The sequence below is a fragment of the Drosophila mojavensis genome, unplaced genomic scaffold (assembly GCF_018153725.1).
Source record: "Drosophila mojavensis isolate 15081-1352.22 unplaced genomic scaffold, ASM1815372v1 contig_49, whole genome shotgun sequence".
Lineage (NCBI taxonomy): Eukaryota > Metazoa > Arthropoda > Insecta > Diptera > Drosophilidae > Drosophila > Drosophila mojavensis.
Genome location: NW_025318872.1, coordinates 4,297,281 through 4,321,173, shown reverse-complemented (window position 1 = coordinate 4,321,173; position 23,893 = coordinate 4,297,281). Strand labels below are relative to the sequence as shown.

Sequence of the window (23,893 nt, the reverse complement as noted above, 5' to 3'; positions counted from 1 at the left end):
TTTTTTTTGGTTATGATCAGTGTTGCCGAATCAGCTATTTTGTAGCTAGATCTGGCTACTTTTTAAGGCCGATTGCTACAAAAATTTTCAAACAGCTATTAGCTACAAATCTGGCTATTTTCAAATATTAAATTTAGCTAAAATGCAAGCGAACTTATAACAAAATTCGCTTCGATACTTTTTAAATGTAAATGATTTAAATGTACTGAGCTTTGTGTAGAATTATTACTACAACTGAAGAATAGGTAAGCTTTCTAATATGCTATGCAAAATTCATTTCTTATCAGTTTTTATACCCTGACCCATTGACGCCATCATTTTGTAAAAAACGCATTTCAAGTACTAGAGACTTGTGCTTTGGAATGTACACACATTTTAGCCATATGATCACGTTTTGAAAGTTTCATTAAGATTGTATGTCCACAAAACATATGGATTACGCCGATATGGCAAATGTTTCTATGAGTATAGCGTTCCACCCAACTACCTTAAAAAGGCAAATTATAAAAGCGACAAAGGTGAGAATGACGAGCTGGTGGTCATAGATGAGATATTATCAGAATTAAATTAATAAAGTTGACTTTTTATGAAAAAAAAACAGCACTGTTTTCTTTTTTGCTACTTTTTCAGCTATTTTAGAAGAAAGTTGGCTACTTCTAACTACTTTCAGCCTTCGGTTTTACTACTTTTGCTGAAAAAGTTTCGGCAACACTGGTTATGATGCGAGGAAGAGAATAAACGAAAAAACGCTCAACTCTCATTTGCAAGCTCTGAAAATAAGGGTTTTCCCATTGCAAAAAATGTTTGTTGTTTATTTCATTTTAAAAAATTAATAATATTTCAGTCCAACATAAAACTAGAACATATGCATTCGTATTCAATTCCATATTCCAATATATATTTAAAGTCTTAAAATTAATTAAATGCTTAAAATTCATTTTGTAACATTTTCTTAAAATAAAATAATAAAGGAACTTCTTTGTTCAGTTTCTCAGTTTCTCTTAAGATCATTTAATTATATTTACTAGCCTTCTTCGTCAGAGCAGCTTAAATTCAATTTGTTGAAATCTTTACATAACACTTGTTCACTGGGCTTAAAATTAATGCACCCATTTTCGCGCAATGATTATTGTACATGTAATATATGTGATATATTTACATTTTTAAAGCGGTTTCGATTTTTCGTTTTGATTAAATTAATTTGAGAGAATATGCGTTCACACGACGGATTAGAAACGGTCAAAATGATTAAATCTTTGTGTTTGTGTAGCCGCATGTTGCTTAAGTGACGCCAGCCTACTCAAAATGTTAGTCTGGCACGCTTTGCAGTGCGCATCCATATTATTAGCGCTCCTTCGCAGCCATTTTTCATTTTCCGGCATAGTCTCCCACTCAGCTCTATATTTTTGCTTATTGCTCATGTTTTCTATTTATTTGTTTTAAAATTAAGCAAGTCTTAAGCATTAAGCATTCGATTCATTAAGACTTAAAGAGTGACCAAACCGAAAATATCATATAATATCATAAAATCGAAGAAAAATGCTACTAAATACCTATATACCATTAAAATACTTTTGAGCAAAATCGGAGCTGATAAAATACCAAAAAGTATTTAAAATACCATATTCGGTCACCCTGGTTCTGTGGTTAGTGGTTAAACTCAAAAATGCTGGGTGGGGTGATTCCATTTAACATTACCTTCTGGGTGTTTTAACAGTATCAACTCCAGAAACGCCATCGCTCTGCTATTTTTGACAAAAGAAATACTGTCTTTCGCCACTGTTAAAAAACTCAATTCTACTTTCGTTTACACATAAATCGGGAGAGTTTCATATTATCGATTGCTCGATTGCTCGATTGTTTTGAGAAAATGAGCAGCAAATCAATATTTCCTATTAATTTGGATAGATTCACGGACAAGGAACGTCACAATTATATTCTTAATCATTATGTGCGGGCCTCTATTGCTGAAGGTGAATCGCGTAAGCATAAGCGGGATATTGACGTTATACGTGAGAATCATCGCTTTCTTTGGGACGAGGAGGATGCAGCCGACATTCGGACATTGAGCTGGGAGCAACGTTTGGCCTTACGCTACTATCGAAAGCTATTCAAGGAGTATTGCATAGCCGATCTCACGCGCTACAAAGAGAATAAAATCGCTTTACGCTGGCGAACCGAAGAAGAGGTGGTTACCGGCATAGGTCAATTCCAATGTGGCAGTCGACATTGTGGTGAACGCGAAGGTTTACGTAGTTGGGAGGTCAATTTTAAGTATATCGAAGGAGGTGCTCCACAAAATGCACTAGTCAAGGTAGGTAGACTCAATCTTAATTATCTAGATTTTTCAATACGCTGTGTCTTACATTTTCTTTATTTATTGATCTGCCTATTAATTTACATATTTTGCAGTTGCGCCTTTGTCCCGTGCATACGGAGCAACTCAACTATCGAACTAAGAAAAAAGAACATAAGCGCCAGAGGCGCAGAGCGAAAGAGGAACGTAATAACGACCGTAAACAAAAGAGACGCAAACTAAATCAAGATAGCGAGAAAGACCTCGTTGAAGGCGAAGAGTTAGAGGAAGAGCAACAGGCCACAAGCATTGTAAATGCAGCTGAGGACGAGCAGATTTGGAGTAAACAACTGGACCTAAGCAAGGAACAACCATCAAGAGAACAGGAATTCGAGCGTTATCTAGAGGATTTACTATTATAAAAGTTGACAACGGTTTTTAAAAATGGAAAACAATTATGGTTTTCGTTGAAAAAGTCTTTACATTTGGTTTTGTTGACTGAACTGTTGTAAATACAATAGCTTCCTTTTTATTTATATAGAGCTATAGCTCCTCTATGGCTATATCATCTACAGACTGCACTTTGCAGACATGTACATAAATATACATACATTTACATTTTACATTTATACAATACAGACATGTACAAAGAGTGTAAGAGGTCCTGCAGTTATTTAAAGTAGGTCCACGGACCTTTCACTGATCACCCATAGTATACATACATACATTTACATATATATTGTAAAACACCAACACCAAAAAAGTTGAACTGGACATTAAGGCTGTGACGTCTGTCGTTTTAGAAGCAATTGCGACAGAACTTTTTGAAAACAATTTGGGGACGACTCGTGATAAACTAAAAAACTAAATTTATAGCTCTTGTTAGTTTTGCGTTTGCTATTGAGCTTGCGCTAAGAGCTCGGCAAATGCCTGTGGCGGCTTAAAGCGTCGCACTTCGGTGAACACCATCTCCTTCCATTTCTCTACAGTATTTTCATCTTCCTCAAAACTTTGATCGTAGAGCGTTGATGTGGCTTCATCACTGGGATCATGCCATTTCTCCATATATGGGTGTTCAAGGGCCTGCTCGGCTGTAATGCGTTTCTCCGCGTCCAGTTCCAACATCTTTTCCAGCAATTCAATGGCCAGTGGATTGGCACCGCGGAAAACGTCGCGGAAGTTTCGACGCGGCATCACGGGCAACGATCGTATATAAGTGCGTGCGCTCTCCGACGAGATCTTGTTCATAAATTCATCATTCGGTGTGCCCAGCACCTCCATGATTAGATTCAACTGGTGTATGTGGTCGGTGCCTGGGAATAGGGTGCGTCCCGTTAAAAGTTCAGCCATGATACAGCCTACAGACCAAATGTCCACTGTCTGATTGTAGTGCATCCAATTAAGCATGATTTCAGGCGCCCGATACCAACGTGTTGCCACATATCCCGTCATCTCGCTCTCCGCTGGTCGAGCCAGCCCGAAATCTAAGATACGTAGCTCGCAGTCCTCATTTACAGCTAAATTGGAGGGCTTCAAATCACGATGAATAACGCCGGCGCTGTGAATATACTTTAATCCACGCAATATCTGATAGACTAGAAATTGCACATGCTCATCAGATAGCTTTTGCGTGCGTATTATATTATTTAGATCAGCGTCCATCAGATGCGTCACCATGTAGACCTGCTGAAATTGATCTAACGAATCAGCTGGCTGCCCTGGATGGAAGACATCCAGCAGGCCAATGACATTCTCGTGATCCATGTGCTTCAACAGACATAGTTCGCGGTATGTGCGCTTCGCATGCACTGCTGATTGAAAGGGACGGGCCAATTTCTTAATAGCCACCTTTGTTGAGGTACCTCGTACCACGGCCTTGCACACCTGTCCGTAGGCACCCTGCCCAACAGCCTGAAGATTTTGGTATGTTTCAGGAATTTCCCATTCGGTGCGATTAATCTCAATTTTATAAAACTTCGGCATTTTCAGGGACTTTATGGTTCTCGTCACAAAATTCTTCTTTTTATCTTGTTATCCAAAAAATTTCACGAATTAAAGAAGAAGCAGTATTCTGATAGTGATGTACAAAAACAACATAGCGACGACTAGTCGATAGTATTTTACTAATGATGTTCTTTTGCTATCGATATTAAACGAAAAGCCCTTTATAATCAGCTGTTATATTTAAGCTTTTAAAGTTTCAATTTGCCAAATTTGCGCCAAGCAGCATCAGCTGTGTGTGTTTCAACTTTCAAGCTTTTAGTTCCAATCGGGCGTTTGCGAGCGTAGGATGGTACGGACGGTCTATAGCAGTTTGAGTCTTAACATTTTTTGCACGAGTTTTTTCCTTACGTATTTATTCATTGACAAAAACTCAAGCTGCGCTCTGTATTTGTGTTTGTGAATATGTGCGTTTGTAAGGCCGCCTTTTGCGTGTATTGTGCTGGAGTGTGTGTCTGAGCAGCGTTGGCTCTGGATTACTTTGCAAAATATATTTCTCACAATTATGATAAATGTAATGTGTAAATAAATAAATAAAAAATTACAATTCAAAATTAGCATTGTTTTTAGTGTTCAACAGCTTCATAATAACAAAATAGCACAACTACATACAAAAATAGATCCTTTTTGAAAAAGATCAAGTAATATACCTTTCGATAAGATTGATCGACCATAGGGGGCGCTGCAACTGCAACCAATAGGGTGGAACAACAGTCAAGCTTAAGAACCGTTACGTGTAAGCAAAATGGCCACGACTGCGGCTGCCGTAGCAGCCACCAGTGTTGTTGTATTGGATCGTGGCAATAATACGACATGCACAATCAACTTGCATGGTAAGTGTGTTTGTATGTGTGTTTATAATTAATCATAATTTACCAAAACATAATGCAACAACAATTCGCATTTCGGAGCTCTTCAGAAAATCGTTGGCGTTATTTTTAGCGCATGATTAGCAATATTTTTTAAAAATGTATTTTTTTTTTTTTTTTTTTTTTATTAATCGCTTTATGGACTTTCATTTTATAGAGTTAGGCTGCGTCAACAATTTATGCAGCCCGTAGAGGTTATCAGAGCTTAAATACACAGCGAAAAAACGCTGGATTTTACTCAAAATTGAATTGAACTGGATTTATAGCTTTTGCTAGCCAGCTTTTTCCGGTTAAATGAAAAATAAGTACCTAAAAGCTAGCAAAGGTGTTCAACTCTATTATAAATCAGGAATTCTTTCACTGACCATCGCAATCGCAGTTGCTGTTACTGTATTTATTTTCGCCCAGTGTAAAATATGGTGGTAACCTAGTTAACCTTGCAAATAGCGTGTATTAAGTTTACTTTGCAGCCATTTCAAAATAGACAGTGTAACCCGCTCAAGTGGCTTTCCTACTATCTTATCAGTATTGTGAATGATCTATCTATGCTTTACTCGTTCTCTCTCTCTCCTCTCTCTCTCTCTCTCTCTCTCTCACTCTCTCTCTCTCTCTCTTTCTCTTTGTCTATGCTGAATGATCGTCATGTCTGTCACCTACTCGCAACACATTTCGATTAGGCGTTATATATATTTATATGTATACATAGGTACATATTTCTATGTACAGAGCACACTTTCAACAATTACGACTCGTTCGCTCTGCCCACGTTGCGTTTTGCGACGCGGTTTTTGAGTCGCAGCCAGACATACATATTCCATTCCACCACATAATGCGATCCAACTGGCAGCCAGGCTTTTTTTTCCAGTCAAATCAAACTTTAAACATTCATGCTAGAGTTTTGATTTCCGCTTGCTTAATATATTTGTTTTTTTTTTCTGCAACTTGAATTCTGCAGTTTTGAACGAAGCTTAGACGGAGGCAGGCTTACCGCTAAAAACAGGCCTCATCGTACATACAAACTCACATATATATATATATATATATATATATATATATATATACATCTACACCCACAAGCAGCCGTGTTGCACCCACCCAATAGTCGAATGGCTATTGGAGCTGGGAGTCTCTCTCTTGTTCCCTTTAGCTGGAAGGTATAGTGGGTTAGACGAGTCTTTTGTGTGTGTGTGAGAGTGTGTGTGCGTCATAGCTGCCAGCATTTTAATTCAGTTTGTAATTTACATATGAGTAATTATTTGTTCAATTCGTAAGAGTCAAAAGGATTCAGTTAATGCAAACGTTATACTAAAATAGTATGTGAACGGTACTAGTCTCTTAACAGTGGCAAAGGGATATTAGCAAATGAGTCAAGTTAACTGTGAAAAAATATTAAGTCTAAACTGTTAATGCAGAAACATATATACAAATGTCAATTTTGATGTTAACGTGCTATAAGCAGATGTTGTTGATACTAACTAATAAGTAAATACACTTAAATATTTAAAGCGTTTTGTACACTACTAAAATATTTAGAAATGATTATTAACATGGAAACACAGAAGAATTTTTTTTTAATTTTTGGTAGCACACATTTTTTTGACGAACAAGTGTATTAGAAGTCGTGAGTTTCCTACAACTACATATATGTACATAGCTATTAACACACGATTGTAGGTATTTATAATTACTTCTAATAAAATGTCAATAATTAATTTTGTAACTGATGGTTTTTATATATATTTATTAATAGGTGCGACTGTTGTGTCTTGGCGTGTTAATAATCAGGAGCAGTTGTTTGTTAGGTAAGCTTTTTTAACATTACGCATACGCCGTACTGGCTACTTTAAGCTCAAAGCGCACAGTCAACCGTTTGAAGTTGAAGCAACTTACGCAAGTCTACGGTAACTAACGGTGAGCAACCAAAAAAGTGTTGGGAAAAACTTTTCAACAGACGAATGCAAGCCAACACACACGAACACACAGGTATACGCACACGCTCACTTGGACGTAAGCTAGCCACAAAGGATGCCCTGCAGTAGGAACAGAGGCGTACGGTTGTTGGGCAGCCTTAGCCATTCTGTTTGGCGGCAAAATGTTTTCGCTAGATAGACGACAACAAAAACGAAACGAACCAAAAGAGACACACAAAAACTGACCAAAGAGAGGCAAGAGCGCCGCAGCATGAGAGAACGAGAGTAAGTGAGAGAGAGCAAAAGTTTGCCGAAGAGAGCGCGTGCTGCACATGCACAATTCGTAATCTGCGGCATGGGCAGCTTTGAGGGCCGTTTTCTTGCTGCGTACGCTATCCTGCTCTAACCAACGATAGCGACAAAAACAACAACAACAACAACGAGGAAAACAATGTGCTGGTTTTTATGAATGGAGTTTTTTGGCGCGACATCTAGATCGATAAATCCCGACTACGACTACATGATGTGCCATGTACACTGTACATCGGCTTGCACAGTGGCCCAAAACGTTGGATTGTGGCGTCGTGGTGGTCTAAAACATCTTGGCAGCAGCCACTGCTGAGGCTTGCCACTTTTTAAATACCTTGCACATATCAGGCCATAAAAGGGATTTTACTTTGAAGGAATATATGAATCGGAGCATTTACTCATAAATGCTTAATTAATTAATAATGAAATCAGTTTTAAAATCTCTACTTGTTGAAGTTTAGAAATATGAAATACATGGCCAAAACTATTTACAGGGTATAGTAACGTTGGGACTTATTTTTCTTGCGGCACGTAACATTTTCTTTGCTTAGCTTTTAAGTTTTTCTCAACATTTTCGTCTGTTTGTCCGAATGTTCGTTACACATTGCGTTAATTTTTTTTTTTTTTTTATCACTCTTTTGCTTTTTTGTTTTGTTCATTGGCATTTGGAAACCCAGCAACAGCGGCGAAGAACTAACAGAAAAACTGCTGCGAGTTGAGTTGAGGTTGAAGTTTTGTCCCACAAAAAACCAGGGACACTTTTTTTTTCGAGTGTGCAAGCCAAAAGGAGCTACGTGTGGTAACGGAAAGATACAGAGCGATATGGAGAATGAGAGAGAAAGAGAGAGAGAGAAGGAGAGAGAGCGAGCAGTGAGAGTAAGTGGGGGAATTTGAGGATTGGGTAAACTAAAACAGAAAATCAAAGCAGGCAACTCAGTAGCTAATGCTTAAAGAGCTGCCACAATAAATGCCACTTGGTTGAATTCCTCAAAGTGCCGCGCAAAACTGATCCGATGTACGTTGCACGGCCAGCAACCTGACAATATTAATGACACAATTGCCTCTCCAGGTTCTTGGAGCAAAGAAAGGCGCAGGGCCAACCCAGCTGATGGATGCGTCGGCAAATTAGCGCACGCAAAAAACCTAAAAGGGCCAACTGAATCACTGAGCAAAAAGTTGCCAGCCAAACGCCAATTGCCAGACACTTTTTTTCCTCCATCCGCAGCTCAAGCAAGAGATTCAGAAATTTCTGAATGTCTGCGCGCGTTTTTATGTCTCAACTCGGCAAAGATGCTTTGCTAGCTCTAAAAGGCTTCGCAATCTGCGCAACGGACAACAAAAATTAAACTAAAAGCAAACTTCTTTAAATTTAACACAAATCTAAATCGAAACTTAGCAGAAAAATATAAATTCATGCTATCTGCTTAGAGATGGCTTTGGCCTTCTGATTGACTTCTCTAGGTTCTTGCACTTTCACCTAATCTGATATTTGAAAATATACGACGTTTAGATAATTGCGCCTATATTTGGGGGGCGTGGCACATAAGCTAACTATTTTCTGAAAACCCCATAAAAAACCCCATCGAAAGCGATTTACTGCTCACCGCGTTTCACGTCTTCTAGGTCGTGTTGTTTCTAGTTAAAATGATATATTATGAGAAATTTTAATATTGCGTAGACAATCAAAACAAAAATAAATCAATACATATTTTGTCTGCCATTTTCAGCAAGTTGGCATCGTTTGATGGTAAAAAGGCTATACGTGGAGGTATACCGTTTGTTTTTCGTAAGTACATACATTGTATATATATAATTATAATTATATTATATAATTTAAAAATTGTAGCACAATTTGGACCCTGGTCCTTTGGTCCACAGCACGGCTTTGCAAGAATCACACGCTGGCATTTGGATCGAGCCCCAGAACGACTGCACAATGGCGATGTGGAGGCAATATTTTCGCTGTTGGACAATGAGTTTACGCGTTCTATATGGAACTATCAGTAAGTGTCTGGCAAGTCTGTCAGTTGAAGTTGATTCATTCTTCTATTATGTGCAGATTTCGGATAACCTATCGCTTGATTCTGCGTGAAAAGGAACTACACTTTCACATCGGCGTTTATAATCCTAGCAAAGATCTGAGTTTCACATTCAACATGTTGTTGCACACCTATCTAAAAGTTCCAGATGTTCGACGATGTCAGATAACTGGACTTCAGGGCTGCCACTTTATAGACAAGACACGCGAGGGCGCTCTGTATCAGGTAGAGCTTTAGCTGACTCCTTATATTATTATATTATAGACATTTAAAATTGCATACCCTGTATTACCTTCAGGAGGGTCGTGAGGTGGTCACTGTTAACGAGTGGACAGATCGCATCTATCAGCATACGCCACAGGAGCATGTAATAACGAATGTAGTATCTGGGCGTAAGATGAGGCTGCACAAATATAATTTCCCAGATACAGGTGAGTGAGCTTACCGTTTATATGCGTATAAAATCACTAGCTATATGACTAGTGATAAATGTCATAAAACATGTATACAATTTTAAAGGGACCTGTTACAAGACTCTGTTGACTCAGCTGACTGTTAAAAGATTCAGTAGTTGAAGCCCCTGTTAAGTTTCTTTAAGTTATGTAGTGTTATTAGTGTCATTGGTGCTATCTTTTTCGGTTTCTGCTATCTTGTCGGTTATCCTTCTTATACCCTGAACCCATTGACAATGGAAAATCAGGGTATAATGGTTTTGTATAGAGTATGTAACAGGCAGAGGGAATCATCGCAGACCCCATAAAGTATATGTATTCTTGATCAGGATGATGAGCTGAGTCGATATAGCTCTTTCCGTCCGTCCGTTTGAGCAAGCCGATCTCAGAAGATATAAGAGCTATAGAGCTGCGATAACGCATTCTATATATTTTTATCGAAAATATTCGATAAATTGATTTATATTTTTCAGCCTAACTGAATACTATTAGTTCGTTTTTTCAGCCTAACTTGAATACTATTAGACCTGGAGACTTCAGATTTACTGTGTATATACATCTAATGAATACGAAGAATTCGTAATTTACAGATTTTTGATACCAAGCCGCCTTCGCACCTAATTTGTAAAAAACTTATTTTAAGTAGTAGACTTTTGCTTCGGAGCATACATACATACATGAAAGTATTATGAAGCTAGTCCTACTACAAGACAAGTAGAGAGGTATTAGAGTGCCTACTTATGCGTGCGTGTGGATGCAGTGTATGTATGTATATGTATGTGCATAAAACATGTGCAGTATGATTGAAGGGTATCTCTCCTAGTCGAGCAGTCTCAACTTGAGCCTTCTTATTTGTGTGTGTTTTTTTTTTTTTTTTTTGATTAAACTTATCTATTAAAATCATATATGATGACACACCCACATTGTTTTATCGCAAAATTGGTGGTGTATGTTGACTTTTTTCCTTGACTATATAGCTAAAGTGTGGCTCGAAGAGCACCAAAGTCTTCTTGTTGTGTGTGGTTCCAAGATCATATGTCAAGTTGACGATGAATTAAAATTTGGTAAATATCTAAAAGCTTGTAACACTTTGAAACTTTGTAACTTATTGCAGTTATTTGGAATCCGTGGATCGATCGGTCGCGAGAAATGAGCGACTTTGGTGACGATGAGTTTCCCAATATGCTATGCGTAGAGGCTGGCAATGTCAGCTCCCCAGTCATATTGCTTCCGGGCACTTGCTTTGAAGCCAGCCAGATACTACAGGTACATGCATATTCGATATATATAGCGTTATTATTTAATAAGCTGCAACCCACGCCCACAGCAATTTAAGTGTCCCTATAATTTGGTACTGCCCAAGAAAAAACCTCAGAGAAAACTAAAATGATTGCGTAAAATCTTAATTGAATCTATTATACTTTAACTATATCTATCCAGATTATCATCGAAGGAAATGTCAGCCGTAAGACCAAACGGAATCGCTAGCGTTTAAGGAATCGGAACCCGCTGAGGTGAACCGATTCGTACACCATTCATTGAGATCGTCCACAAAATAAGCAGAAAGTCAGGAAGAATTAGGAACACTTTGTCAGTTGATTATAAGTGAATAATTTAAGTTACTATCCCTATAACTAGCGCACAATAAAACCCCATTCCCTCAAAAAAAAAAAAAAAAAAAAAAAAAAAAAAAAATAAAAATAAAAATAATAAAAGGAGTGCTGTTAAAGCAGAACTATGGTAAATGCTCAAATTGAGAATGCGGTTCGTGTCGTCCCCCAAGCTAAAGAAAAATAATACTTAAATACATATTAAATTGTGCATTAACTAAACTAAACTAAATTAGCACTAGCCTCACATAGTACATGTGTATACGATACGATACGATCTACATATATTTTATAGCCTAGATTTAAAATCATCTCTGTGTAAAATACTAAAAAATTGAGAGAAATAAAAAGTTGAATACATTAACAATTAGTTTGCGCTATGTCAATTTATATATGTAGTATCGATATATAAATAAATTCATTTAAATGTATAAATGTATATAAATGTATATCTACATGTGTGTATATATGGATGGATACATAGTTATGTATATTTACAGTCCATTATGTTACTCGATCTTTTGAGGGCGACCAACGTGGAAAAACTGTTTCAGCCATGCTAAACAACGCATAGCTGATATTCCCAACGATATGATGTTTATCAGAAGAATCCCGTGTCTGTTAAAAGGGATTAATGATATGTATTATATACAGGAACTAAGTACAAAGTGCATTTAAGAAGATCGACTCACTATGTGATAGTTGAAAAATGTATTCCGTGCTAGCGCATGTTGAATGCGAACTAAACACATGAATATGAATATACTTATTTTCAACATTTTGTGCGACTTTTGGCACACCTTACAACCAACGTCTGTTGCTTTTTCTATCCTACTGTCAAGCTACATATGTGCCGCACAATCGTTTTATTTATTGAAAAACAACAGAAAGTTGCTGGAAAGCTGCACATATGTTATAACAGCTTTTGCTGCGAAGTTCAAATGCACCTGCGGATTATATAATGGCTTTCACGAGCTTAGTTTGAACAATTCCACAAATATTTTTCTGCGAACACCAAGTAAAATTTAACCAAGAAACAGTAAAGCTGATCAAATATTTAATATAATTTAAATATATTATATAATTTAAAGATGGTTAGCAGGAACAGAATAAAGTCGTTGTTTCTAGTTTATGTTTCTATTCTCAACTATCTGTTAATGAATAAAAAGTCAGCTAGCTCCTGACCTTCGGCAGTATTAACTAATAATAAAGGAGATATGGTCTCATTAACCCCGAGCGAATGCAAGTGCAAGTGTTACCGAAGAGGTTAGGCTCTATTTAATGTGGTTATTAGGCACAGCTATAGTGGAGGGTGACCGAATCTCAAGAGCATATAAACATTACCTTGACAATATCTTGGAGAAATAATTTTACTTTAATCACTTGGTCGCCATCTATACTTAGCTTACATTTATTAGATTTCCGGTTGTTTTTAGCTTACGATTAGGATTTTGTTTTTACAATACATATATAAATTAGGCTTTTCTAGAATATAATCTACGCAATGCACTCGAAAATTGAGCGACGCCCGTTAACTATTAGTAAAGATTCTCAATCGGTGTTTTTGTCGTTAATTAAAGCGGCGCAGCAGCAGGTAAAGTAAACTTATAGCACACTTAGTTAAGAGAGAAGAGGGCTAAATAGCTTAAACAAGATTTTACACATGGCCTTTCTTTATAGACTCATTCATACATATATATATATATATATATATATATATGTATATACATATGTATATTGTATATAAATATTATATTATAGGTAATAAGTATTACGAACAAATGATATTGCAGGGATAGTTTGGTGTACAGCATTGTGTGCCAGATAGTGGATGGTTTAATCTATTTTCACGGCACCATAGATTTTAAGTATGAAAACATAGGCAGCAAAGAAGCCAATGGAGCCTGTCAGTAGCCAAAATGTTAGCACCATTAGACCTAATAAAAATAAACAAATTATTATCAAATAACTGCAATGTATACAGGAATGACCCACCTGTGTAACCCAAGTAAAGCAGTGTGGGTATAAATTCTGTAATCTCCAGCTTGGTAAAAAAATAAAATATGCTATAGAAAAGCACATACACAGCCGAGCCACCAGAGACAATAAAGCTACGCCACCACCAGCGATAATCCTGTAAGATAATACAATTAATAGAGTATTCTCAGCAGTCGAGTATTTTTATATGGCATATACCTCGCCACACAGCTGAAAGTAGGTCATAACGATGGAGATCTGAGCACAGCTAACAACTAGAATGCAAAACACCAAAAACAGAAAACCAAACAAATAATAAAATTGATTCTGCCAAATGGCCGTAAAAACGAAGAATAACTCGATGAATACAGCGCCAAATGGCAAGATACCAGCCATTAAGGTGCTGTAAAGGAGAAACGATTAGTTACGATTATCAATGGGGGTAAGTAGCTAACCGACCTCAGGGCTGCATTCATATACCAATGCTGCGTGGGCACCTGGCGTGGTATCATATTCGTCCGCACTGGATGTTGATACGGTTGCTTCCGATAGCCTAGGTAGAATCCTACATAAACGAGCGGCACAGATATGCCGAACCACAGCAACAACAGCGATATCATTGTGGTAAAAGGCACAGCGCCGCTCGAGGATTTATCCCAAATGAAAAAGTTCAAAATGAATCCCGTGCTGCAATGAATAAAAATACACATAAGTACAATTGAACTTAAAGCCAAAGACCAGACTCACCCAAAGACGATGCCCGGATAGAGTGTGGCAGTTAGGAAGGCAGCCCGTTTCCATTCCCGTCCCTTCATCGTTTTGTATAGACGCGCTGCATAGTAGCCGGCAATGGTTCCCATGAAAACGTACATAAAAATGCCGGACGTCATGAGAGCCCCACGTGACGAGGGCGACAGCATGCCAAGCATAGCAAAAAAGATCGTAATCATGGCCATAAAAAAGATCTGGATACCGCTGCCAATGATAGCAGAGAAGAGGCGCGTGTTCTTGGGCGGTCGGAATACGTCGCCATGAACCAACTTCCAGCCGGTCTCCTCAAGCGTATCCTCGATATTATCATCCGTATTATAGCGAGCAATATCCCGCCTCAAAGTGCGTATCATGATCATAGTGAGTATACCCGATAAGAAGAAGACTACGACCAGCGAATTGATGATGCTAAACCAATGGATTTGCACGTCGCGCATGCCCAAATAAATGTCCCAGCGTGAGGCCCAGCTAACCTTAGACTCCTTCCAAACAACAGAGTACGTGAAGTAGAGCTGGGTCTCGCCCGATGGATTAACAAGCTGTGGACTTGGACTGTCGGGGAAATTGCAGCTGTCGCCCTCAAATTTGAGTTCCTTGTGGCTAACGGACCCAGTTATCACTTCAAACCCAACCACCCGATATTTATCCTTGGTGTACATGTGATAGGAGAGAATGAACTTCAGATGGTTGTTAATGTAGATTTTATCGCCATCCACTTGTCCCAATCTGTACCCATGCTCGTACGTCACTTCAGCGGGATTCGTTGCACTGACAATGCGTGTCGCCACCGGCAAATTGTCCACTAGCAAGTGAACAAAATACTCGTGCTGTATACGCTCAGCAACCATTGCCGAATCCTCTTTGCTCCAGGTCATGGGTAAATCTTTTTTATTGCAGAGCAGCTTACAATTTACGTCCTCGGCCATTTGAACCTCGTAGGGTGTGTTCACTATGCGATCACCACGCAGAACTTCACCGAGATTCTCTGATTTGAAGATTAGGGTTCCATTCTTGGGATAGCAGAAGCGCAGTGAATAATACTGATAGGGAAGCTGGGTTCGGCTGCTGGTCATTTTAACCGCTTTAACATCGATTTTTTGTCCACGCACGAACTCAACGGGTGCCACGCCGGGCACATAAAAGCAATCAACAATGACGACGACGCTGCTGCTGGCAAGCAGCGTCAACATCATCGTCCACTAGAAAAATGAAATATTATAAAATAAAAAGAGAAAAGAACATAAACAAAATTTGATTGCGTGTCCCTTTTGCCAACGTTTCGTTTATAGACAGTTCGCTGCATTTACTTAAGTTCTGGTGTGCACGTTGCAAGACTCACCTGCATGGCTACCTGCGGAATTGAAGCCTAGAAGTCTAAATGTGCACTGAATGTAAATGTATATATTTAACTGAAAATTTGCCAATTTATAAACTAGCTAAAAAAAAATATATTCTTTCTTCTTATTGCCTCTTCTCGCTTGCAATTGTCGCCCGCGTAGTGTAGGGAAACGTTCAAATTCGTTCTATGGTATTTTTTCTGTTACTATTAACATAACAGCTGTACATTCAAAATTTAAATCGCAAGAACTTATACATATATATATATATATATATATATATATAGTAGAAGATATATATTTATTTCATTGAGATATATTATGACAATCGTCGGTGATTTTAAAAATCTATATAGTATTGGTAAATTATAAATACAACAACATTTTATTTGAATAACACACCACCAATAACAGTCCACAATTCTGTTAAATCAGAAGCAGAAAAACGAACTAGATGAGCAAACCATTTTACACAAGTTCGCTTGGTTTAGTTTACCTGAGTCGTTTGAGTGAATTTGTTCCAAGCGACTCTATACCAGCGAAAATATGTGTCTCAAATAGTGTAAAATTGTTCGAAATTAAACTGAATTTGATCTTTTGCGTTTGAATATATAAAGCACCAACAACGACTCAATAGTTTTCCGTTCGAAATACCGCTTCGCCCATCCTATTGTGCACTGCTTTGTTGTTCTGGTTGTTGTTGTTGTGGCTGTTGCTTGTTCCACTTGTTTTCTATATTTCTATGTACAAGGACGGTGATGCGACGCTGCTGAAGTCGTACTCGTCCTTGCTTGACAAAGGCGCAACAATTAGCACGCGCAACAAGGCGGGTGAGTCGATGTGTTCGTGAATGTGTGCGTGAGAAAATCAATACTAAAAAAAAAACAAAATACAAAAACTGAAAGCATTGCTTATGTTTGCGTGTATGTGCGGGCCTTGTGATTGTGTTTGTGTGCGTAGGTGTTGCGTACTAAACTTTCTTTTTCTACAAACAGCCAAATAATTGAAGCAGTCAGGAAAATACCAAAAAGTTAAATAAAGAAAATACCAAAACCTACACATTCCATACACATAGTATGGAAAATAAACAGAATGCTGCAGTTACCGCCAACGCCGCTGCCACTGCCGCTTCCCCCGCCGTTGCCGCCAGCAGCAGCAGCAACAATGCCGACGACAATGACAGTGATAATGATGTGGTCACCGATTTTCTAAACTCCAATTGCAACAGCAACACCAACGGAGTGGGAGACGTGTCAGCTTCTCCCGCTGCGCCAAATACGAAAATCTTGCATTCTGCCCCTCGTGTTACAGTGGAAAGTCAAAATTATTGCATACCTGTTATTAATGCACCTGTCCCAGCTGTGGCGCTTCCTGCAAATAACAATAACAATACTAACAATATAACGCAACACGGCAACAACAACATGATACCCACAATTAATGTGACACCTCATAGCCCGGCCTCGGCCTCCAAGTACAACAACATCTTCGAGGACACGTTGAGCCAGTTGCAAAATATACGCGAAACGGTGCAGCAGATGAAGAACTCCTCCTCCAGCCACAATCAGCAGGATGGGCTGGCCAACAGCTATGGCCTGCTTAATGCGGCGATACTTAGCGCCTCGCTGCCCGATCTCAGCAATACGGGAGGCAGTACCAACGTCAACGGCGCCGGTGGCATCAACAACATGGGCATCATGTGGTCAGCAGCGCCACAGCAATGCCTTCTCCTGCACACAGACCGACGGAAATCCTGGACGGCGGTGGATGATGGCAATGCGACGGGTGATTGTACCAACAAGAGCGTCAGCCTGTCCAGTCTGGACAGCGAGGAGCAGGAAACCATACGCGTTACCGAGCAGCGAAGGCGCTCCGCTAGGAACAGCACAGGCGGTAAGAGCATGCTAAGTATACATATATAATACTATTTTTCACTACTGTATCGGACTGAGTTAATGATAGGCGATTTTTGTATTCCTATGTAGGAAAACTAATAATACAAGTAGGGTCAGAATAGTACAATATACATTGATAGAGTCGTATGCGTCCTTGGAATATGTTAAATTTTCATTTACTAGTTGGCTTTATATGGATATTTTTAATATTCATTAAATTGTAAACTATAAATATTAATACTATTATTATAAGGATGCTTCTTTAGCGATTTATTCAACTTAAATAATGAAGAGAAAGCTAAAGGATTTGTTTAGTCAAAAATTCTGTATGGAATCATGGCTGACCTAGGAGTAGATGACTTTGCTACTGCCGAGCTCTTCAGGTCATTTAATCCATTTTCTGATGATAAATACAAAAAGATCGAAAGCTTTGAAAAAACTAGTGATGCAATAATTGTTATTAATATAGAAAATTAAATCTGAATATGAATTAATTTGAGAAGTAATTCACAATTCGTGCGTCACAAACGCATCTTACGCGCTAATATAGCCCACGGGTCTAGTTCTAAGGAGTGTTTAGTTTCGATTACGATAAGACATTCCACAAAAGCCTCATAGCGCTCGTTATCAGTGCCTAGTACCGGAGTCCAAGAGACAGTCGCATTCACATTTTTGCTGTTATTTCACTCGATTTTCATTTAGCATTTCCGTACATATTTTCACATACTCCAACTTTTCACTCGCAGGAATTTCAACTCATTCGCTGAACGAGGCGGAGCTGGCGCGAGATTTCGAGCGTATTGCGGCTAAGAGAAGTCTAGCCACGGAGATTATTAGCCGAATACCGTTGCAGAAGAGCATATCAACCTCATCGATCATTGCCAAGGAGGACATCAAAGTAATCTCGCGTCACCTCACAGATAGCGAGGATGAGAATCAGTCCTTGTTGCGCTCACATGCCAAGATCGAGGTTTATGATCACGTAGAGAAGCGTCCAAAGCGTGGGTCCCTATTCTTTCGAAAAAAAAAACCAAAGACCAAGACGAAGTCGCTAGTGGGTGGCGTTCAGCTAAGCGATATGGAATCGCACCTGGAACGCAAAAAACTGTCAGCAGGCCAGGACTATTGTGATGGCTCTGAGGGCCTGCACCAGCAGCATTACCACCAGCATCATCAGATGCAGGAGCAAGAGGATCAACAGCCGCTGATACGTGCCGCCGAGCTACAATTTCTTAATGAGCCGCCAATCGAGGCGCAGGACTTAGGAGCTGACCCCGTACTGGGCATTGTACTACAAGAGCCCGACTCCTGGACGCCGAATGTACCCAAAGAGCAGCTGAAAACGCTTAAGGAACTCCAGATTAAGCGACAGGAGCACATTTACGAGTTCATCATGACCGAGAAGCACCACTGCCAGACGTTAATTGTAATGCGCAAAGTCTTCGTGGAAAGTATGGAGCGGCATTTCCCAGCGCTGAATACGCACAGCATGTTTCCTCGGCTCCAGCAGCTGACAGAGCTGCACACCTGCTTCCTGCGCCAGCTGCGGCAGAAGCAACGCGAACATCTCGTTGTGGATAGCATTGCGGACATCCTGCTCGAGTTCTTCTCGCTGGAGCAGGCGCAGTGCCTGCGCTTGGCCTACGGCGAATTCTGTGCGAACCACCGCAGTGCTCTGGAACAGTTCAAACAATGCCTCGCTGAGCCGAGCTTTGCTGAATGGTATAAGCACTGTCTGCAGAATCCCCTGCTCAAAAAGAAGGGCATACCAGAGTGCATATTGTTTGTCACACAGCGATTGACTAAGTATCCGCTACTGATTGAGCCTTTGCTAAAAAGCGCACGAGATAATAAGTTGGAGACGGATAAGCTGCAGCATGCGCTGAACTTGGTCAAATCTCTTCTGGTTGACGTTGATGCCTGTGTGGCGGAGAAGGAACTGCGTGAGCGACAGTTGGAGATCTATGCCCGCGTCGATGCGAAATCTTTTGCTATCTATAAGAATAAACCCTTCCGCAAGACCGAGTTGGGAGTGGAGTCACGGCGACGTCTCAAGTTCGACGGGTTGGCCACGTTGATGCAGGGTCGAGCTAAGACGCAGTTGGTTTTGATTGTAGTGCTCACAGATTGCCTTTGCTTTCTTGTCGAGAACTCGGCGCATAATAAGTATGCGTTCTTCACGCCCGAGCACAAGGCGGGCGTGGTTCCGTTGCAAAAGCTGCTGATACGCGAGAAAGCGGGGACCGAATCTCGTGGAATCTATATCATCAGCTCCAATCCCGATTTTCCCGAAATGTACGAACTCAAGGTGCAAACGCCAAAGGACAAACAAACCTGGATACAGAGCATCAGGCAGGCAGTGCTCGACTGTCCTGCCACGGATATCATCGAAGCTGAAGCGCTGACGGCTGAAGAGAAGCTCCGCATTGGTGTCAACAAGCGCGAGATCATTGAGAAGATGCGCCAAAAGGATATTGAACAGGCGTTACTGCTGGAGGAGAAACTGATGCTACAGTTCAATCTGCTCAAGCAGCAACAACCCTTCGGCGAAGATCTCAATGCGGCTAACACGAATGGCAGTGCGGCCAATTTCCTGGCTGCCTTTGGCTCCTATAAGGAGTTGGTTTCCACAGACTGCGATACTGCGGAGCTCTGGCGACGCGTCCTCAACACTGTGCAGGACATTAGTCAGCTGGCGGCAAGCATTTATAGCGCTGCCACTGGGCTTCCCGTCTCTCGCACCGTCAGTAGCGTGGGCGAGAAACAAAGTGCTCTCTATGCGTCGCCCACATTGCCGAAGCGTGCGGAAACCTTTGCGGGCTTCGATGAGAAAAGGGGTAAACTGAACGTGGGACGGGAGGCCAAGCTGACGCCGCGGCTGCAGGAGCTGGAGGAGAAGCGTGAGCTGAAGACCCAAGCACCAGTTGAGTTGGCTGCAGCGCCAACGCAGCTCCAACTGCACGCCAGCACGCTGCCCACCAATAGCAAGGAGCACAACTACGCGGTGCTCCAGGTGTCGCATCATTTGCACACGCTGCTCTGCATCATCTCGCAGCAAATGACTTGCATACAGAGCCTGCAGCTGCAACTGGCGCTGTATCGCGAGTCGCCAAGGAGCAGCAGTGTCGGCGGAGGCTCTAGCGCCGGCGGTGCAGGTGGTTCAGGAGCTGGCGGTAGCTCTGCCTACACGCACAAGGATCAGCTGGAGGAGCTGCGCAACTTGCAGGATAAGCTGCAGGAAGAGAAGACCGCTTGGTTGCGACAAAAGCAACAGCAAATGGACGAGCTCGTCGAAATGCGGGCGCAGCAGCTGCAGCTGCAGCAGCAAATTAAGGCCGAACAGGAGGACATACGCCAGCAGCGTGAGCAGCTCTATCGGAAAATGGAGTTGTTGTCCAGTCAAGGCCTTTTGCTATCGCCCAGTACTCCGCTGCCAACGCTTGCGCCAGCCCTCGCACCTGTCGCTTTGCCGGAGGACGCACATGAGCTGGACACGCCCACGGCAACAACACCAACAACAACAACCGCCTCCACCATCGATAGACGTAAGGAGAAGTGGCTGAGCAGCGGATCCAGTTGCAAGACTCCGCCTGTGCATTTGCTTAGTGCGAATAACGCGCCGAAAGCGAATGCGACGCTCGTGAAACAGAAACTGCCCATGAAACTATCATCGTTGTCATCCGGCACGCGGGTCGACAAATCAGCCAGCTTCAATAACAGCTCCAGCAATGGGTCCACGCCTGCTTCCGCCGGAGTGCAGCAAATGTTTCCACTAAAGTTGGCCGACAAGCAACGGCAAATGGCCACGCCTACGCCGCAGCACTCGCGCACCGGCAGCTCACCAGCCATCATACAGCAGGTCGGCGGAGCCCCGGTCACCAACTTAACGCCAAATTCTACAGGACATTACGCCGGATATGGAGGAGCCGCTGCAGCAGCAGCTGCTCAGCAGCATCAACAGCGACTGGCGCAAACACCCACGAGCAGCCGCAACAATGCGAATGCGAATGCGAATTTGAATGTGAATGTGAATATGAATATGAATATGAATGTGAATGCAGCCGCACGTGTGAGTGCTCCTCTGGGCAATTCGGGGCAAGCGCCACGCGCCAAGCCCGAGGAGGAGGAGATCTACTTCTGACGCAAATTCACGCCAGAGGTAGAAATCTAAAAATTTAAGCAGCCAACCCCCACATTCCAATAATAGCTCAAAGGTGTGGTATAATTTGCCTAGCAGTTAGGAACATGTTCTTCATTTGCTGTAGATAGGAGATAAATTCCCTAGAAATGCTTTATCATTCCAGCATTTCATACAAGACATACGTTATGAAATTCTAGGTTAAGTGCAAGTTTTGTTTACTGGTTTTGCTCTTATTTCTTGTTTTATTCCACTTCAACTCTACTCAAGAAAGTCAGGACGAAAGTGCCACGAATCAATTGACAATTCACTTTTACTATCACAATTCACTTTCCTCTCTTTTAAATTAAATCATTTTCTTTTTTCACATTTGATGTGAAGTCATAGAAATTAAAGATATTTTTACATATTAAAGGACACATAATAATAGAGAAGAGACTTATTGTGTATTATTCCGCTGTTCCTTTTGACAAGAAATATGCTAAAGAAAATAAAAAAGTATTTACATAAAAACGAATAGTAAATATTTAGTACAAGTAAGAATATTTGAAATGAAAGAGTTCGTATAGAAATTATGTGAAGACTAACTATTGAAAACATTTGGGATTATGGAATACTGAGAACTAAAACATATCTCTCAAATGCTTAAATATGTTTCCATTTCACATTCAAATACATTTCCATTAGGTAACCAATTAAAATGTGGGCAAATTATACCATTAACCAGGCATCTCAAAAACGCAGTCTACTCGTTTGAGTGCTCGTCCATTAACTTAAGTAATCCCAAGTCTGTGTTTACCAATATATAATATATATATTTACATATATATCTATGTTTACTTAATTTTTCAAATTTCTTTAACTAAGTATCTCAAAAAGTATCAAAGTTTTTATAAGTGTACTGTATTATACGTAGAAAAAGATGTCTGGACTTTACAGAGTACAACTTTGTACTTAAAACTTAAATTTATAAAAACTTTGATCGGGTCCTAACACCATCTTATCAAACAGTTCTTTTTTTAATGTGTTTAAAATTGTTTGAAATTGTCAAATGCATTTTTAATCTCTTTTTGTTTCAACTACTTCAATATCTGAATAGTCACGGAAGTAGTTTGAATTAATGATCTTAACGTATAGCTAACTATTTATTCTCTCAATGTACTTAGACTTTTGTATTCTTCACAAATCTATTGTGTGTTTTTACTTTTAATCTTCTTCAAATCCAACTTAATTATGTATTAAACAATTACACAAAAAGAAACTCTAGATATTAGAAAGCGATATCGATAACTGAAACGAATATGAATGTAAAAAAAATCATGTATGGTTAGGTCTCCATATAAAAACTACATGTTTAAGCTTATTTACAGATTATACATATATATAAAATCTATATATAAACATATACAAATCATTTAAATAACTATACTTGAAGAAAGCTATATACGGTTTAGCATTTACTAAATCGTATTAGGCACTAAAGGTCTGCTAATATTTTATTTCAGCAAATTCTGTATTATTTAAAAATATATATATTTTTGTTTATATAAAAAAGTGTAAAACGAATTTGTAAATTCCAAATAACTGAAACAAGTGGGGAAATTCGACTAAAAATAACCAAAATCAAAAGTTATTTAAAAATCAATATTAAACTTTTATTAAGTTTGGTTCTTAAAATTTGTTATATCAACATTCTTCCAAAATCTTTTTAAATTCATTTTATTTATACAACTATACAACCATAAATATATATTGTTGTGTTGAATAAATGCATTGTATCAAAGATATTTTTGAGATTTTACAAAATATAAGTTTAGCAAAGATTCATTTAAAATATCTGTATCTAAATTTTGTTCATTTGGTAAACATCTCTACAGTATCAGTAAGTGATATTCCATTTATACATCTTTTCGCCCTTAACAAATTCTATTTAACATCCCGTATATACAAAAGGAAATAATCTTGAATATTTGAGACTTCGCCATCCTTAGGCATCGAACTAAATCTCTTTGGATTTCAATTCTTCTTTTGAATACGTGTTCGCTGGTTGCATGTATTTTTTTTCGGTTTATAAAATAATTATAATTAATTAATATTATATATACTATGTGCCAGTTTGGTTAAAATGCAATTTGAGCCAAGAATTCCAAATTGGTATAAATCAAAGTTGCGTAAAATATACATGAAACAAAATGAATGAAAAATCTAAAAACTCTACCTCCAAAGACGTTCGAGATACATATAATTTAACAACTGAAACTCGGTATGTTTTTAATATATAATTGTATA

At 39.6% G+C, this 23,893-nt stretch overlaps 5 protein-coding genes across 6 annotated transcripts; 3 read left to right on the top strand and 2 right to left on the bottom strand.

Annotated features, from left to right (window-relative positions):
- The first annotated feature begins 1,750 nt into the window (after nucleotides 1–1,750).
- LOC6578119 (protein FRA10AC1 homolog) lies at nucleotides 1,751–2,949 on the top strand. Its single transcript, XM_002004005.4, has 2 exons — nucleotides 1,751–2,314; nucleotides 2,413–2,949. Exons 1-2 carry the CDS (start codon nucleotides 1,871–1,873, stop codon nucleotides 2,716–2,718), a joined length of 750 nt encoding a protein of 249 aa, XP_002004041.1. The 5' UTR covers nucleotides 1,751–1,870; the 3' UTR covers nucleotides 2,719–2,949.
- On the bottom strand, nucleotides 2,781–4,388 carry LOC6578118 (mitogen-activated protein kinase p38b). Its single transcript, XM_002004004.4, has one exon. It carries the CDS (start codon nucleotides 4,277–4,279, stop codon nucleotides 3,194–3,196), a length of 1,086 nt encoding a protein of 361 aa, XP_002004040.1. The 5' UTR covers nucleotides 4,280–4,388; the 3' UTR covers nucleotides 2,781–3,193.
- Nucleotides 4,389–4,556: 168 nt separating this feature from the next.
- LOC6578117 (glucose-6-phosphate 1-epimerase) lies at nucleotides 4,557–11,853 on the top strand. Of its 2 annotated transcripts, XM_015166000.3 has the most exons (9): nucleotides 4,557–4,811; nucleotides 4,868–5,130; nucleotides 6,917–6,968; nucleotides 9,113–9,171; nucleotides 9,232–9,388; nucleotides 9,445–9,649; nucleotides 9,723–9,855; nucleotides 10,991–11,142; nucleotides 11,204–11,853. In XM_015166000.3, the coding sequence occupies exons 2-9, from the start codon at nucleotides 5,043–5,045 to the stop codon at nucleotides 11,264–11,266; spliced, it is 909 nt and encodes a 302-aa protein (XP_015021486.1). In that variant the 5' UTR covers nucleotides 4,557–4,811; nucleotides 4,868–5,042; the 3' UTR covers nucleotides 11,267–11,853. The 2 variants fall into 2 exon arrangements, with proteins under 2 accessions (XP_015021486.1, XP_002004039.1); XM_002004003.4 differs by having other exon boundaries at nucleotides 4,558–5,130; nucleotides 11,317–11,853.
- Nucleotides 11,854–12,865: 1,012 nt separating this feature from the next.
- LOC6578116 (transmembrane 9 superfamily member 4) lies at nucleotides 12,866–15,739 on the bottom strand. Its single transcript, XM_002004002.4, has 6 exons — nucleotides 15,574–15,739; nucleotides 14,211–15,433; nucleotides 13,923–14,150; nucleotides 13,683–13,866; nucleotides 13,482–13,620; nucleotides 12,866–13,423 (listed from the first exon to the last, which is right to left on the bottom strand). Exons 1-6 carry the CDS (start codon nucleotides 15,577–15,579, stop codon nucleotides 13,323–13,325), a joined length of 1,881 nt encoding a protein of 626 aa, XP_002004038.1. The 5' UTR covers nucleotides 15,580–15,739; the 3' UTR covers nucleotides 12,866–13,322.
- Nucleotides 15,740–16,049: 310 nt separating this feature from the next.
- Nucleotides 16,050–23,046, top strand: LOC6578115 (rho guanine nucleotide exchange factor 18). Its single transcript, XM_044009241.1, has 2 exons — nucleotides 16,050–17,464; nucleotides 18,213–23,046. The coding sequence occupies exons 1-2, from the start codon at nucleotides 16,648–16,650 to the stop codon at nucleotides 21,605–21,607; spliced, it is 4,212 nt and encodes a 1,403-aa protein (XP_043865176.1). The 5' UTR covers nucleotides 16,050–16,647; the 3' UTR covers nucleotides 21,608–23,046.
- Nucleotides 23,047–23,893: the final 847 nt, after the last annotated feature.

Excerpts from the sequence above, each read along its gene's own strand:
- LOC6578119 (XM_002004005.4), top strand. The coding sequence starts at position 1,871 with ATGAGCAGCAAATCAATATTTCCTATTAATTTGGATAGATTCACGGAC. Across the intron at positions 2,315-2,412 it reads CACAAAATGCACTAGTCAAG|TTGCGCCTTTGTCCCGTGCA; the intron begins GTAGGTAGACTC and ends CATATTTTGCAG.
- LOC6578118 (XM_002004004.4), bottom strand. The coding sequence starts at position 4,279 with ATGCCGAAGTTTTATAAAATTGAGATTAATCGCACCGAATGGGAAATT.
- LOC6578117 (XM_015166000.3), top strand. The coding sequence starts at position 5,043 with ATGGCCACGACTGCGGCTGCCGTAGCAGCCACCAGTGTTGTTGTATTG. Across the intron at positions 9,172-9,231 it reads AGGTATACCGTTTGTTTTTC|CACAATTTGGACCCTGGTCC; the intron begins GTAAGTACATAC and ends TAAAAATTGTAG. Across the intron at positions 9,389-9,444 it reads CGTTCTATATGGAACTATCA|ATTTCGGATAACCTATCGCT; the intron begins GTAAGTGTCTGG and ends TATTATGTGCAG.
- LOC6578116 (XM_002004002.4), bottom strand. Across the intron at positions 14,151-14,210 it reads TATCCGGGCATCGTCTTTGG|CACGGGATTCATTTTGAACT; the intron begins GTGAGTCTGGTC and ends TATTCATTGCAG. Across the intron at positions 13,621-13,682 it reads ACTTTCAGCTGTGTGGCGAG|GATTATCGCTGGTGGTGGCG; the intron begins GTATATGCCATA and ends ATTATCTTACAG.
- LOC6578115 (XM_044009241.1), top strand. The coding sequence starts at position 16,648 with ATGGAAAATAAACAGAATGCTGCAGTTACCGCCAACGCCGCTGCCACT. Across the intron at positions 17,465-18,212 it reads CGCTAGGAACAGCACAGGCG|GAATTTCAACTCATTCGCTG; the intron begins GTAAGAGCATGC and ends TTTCACTCGCAG.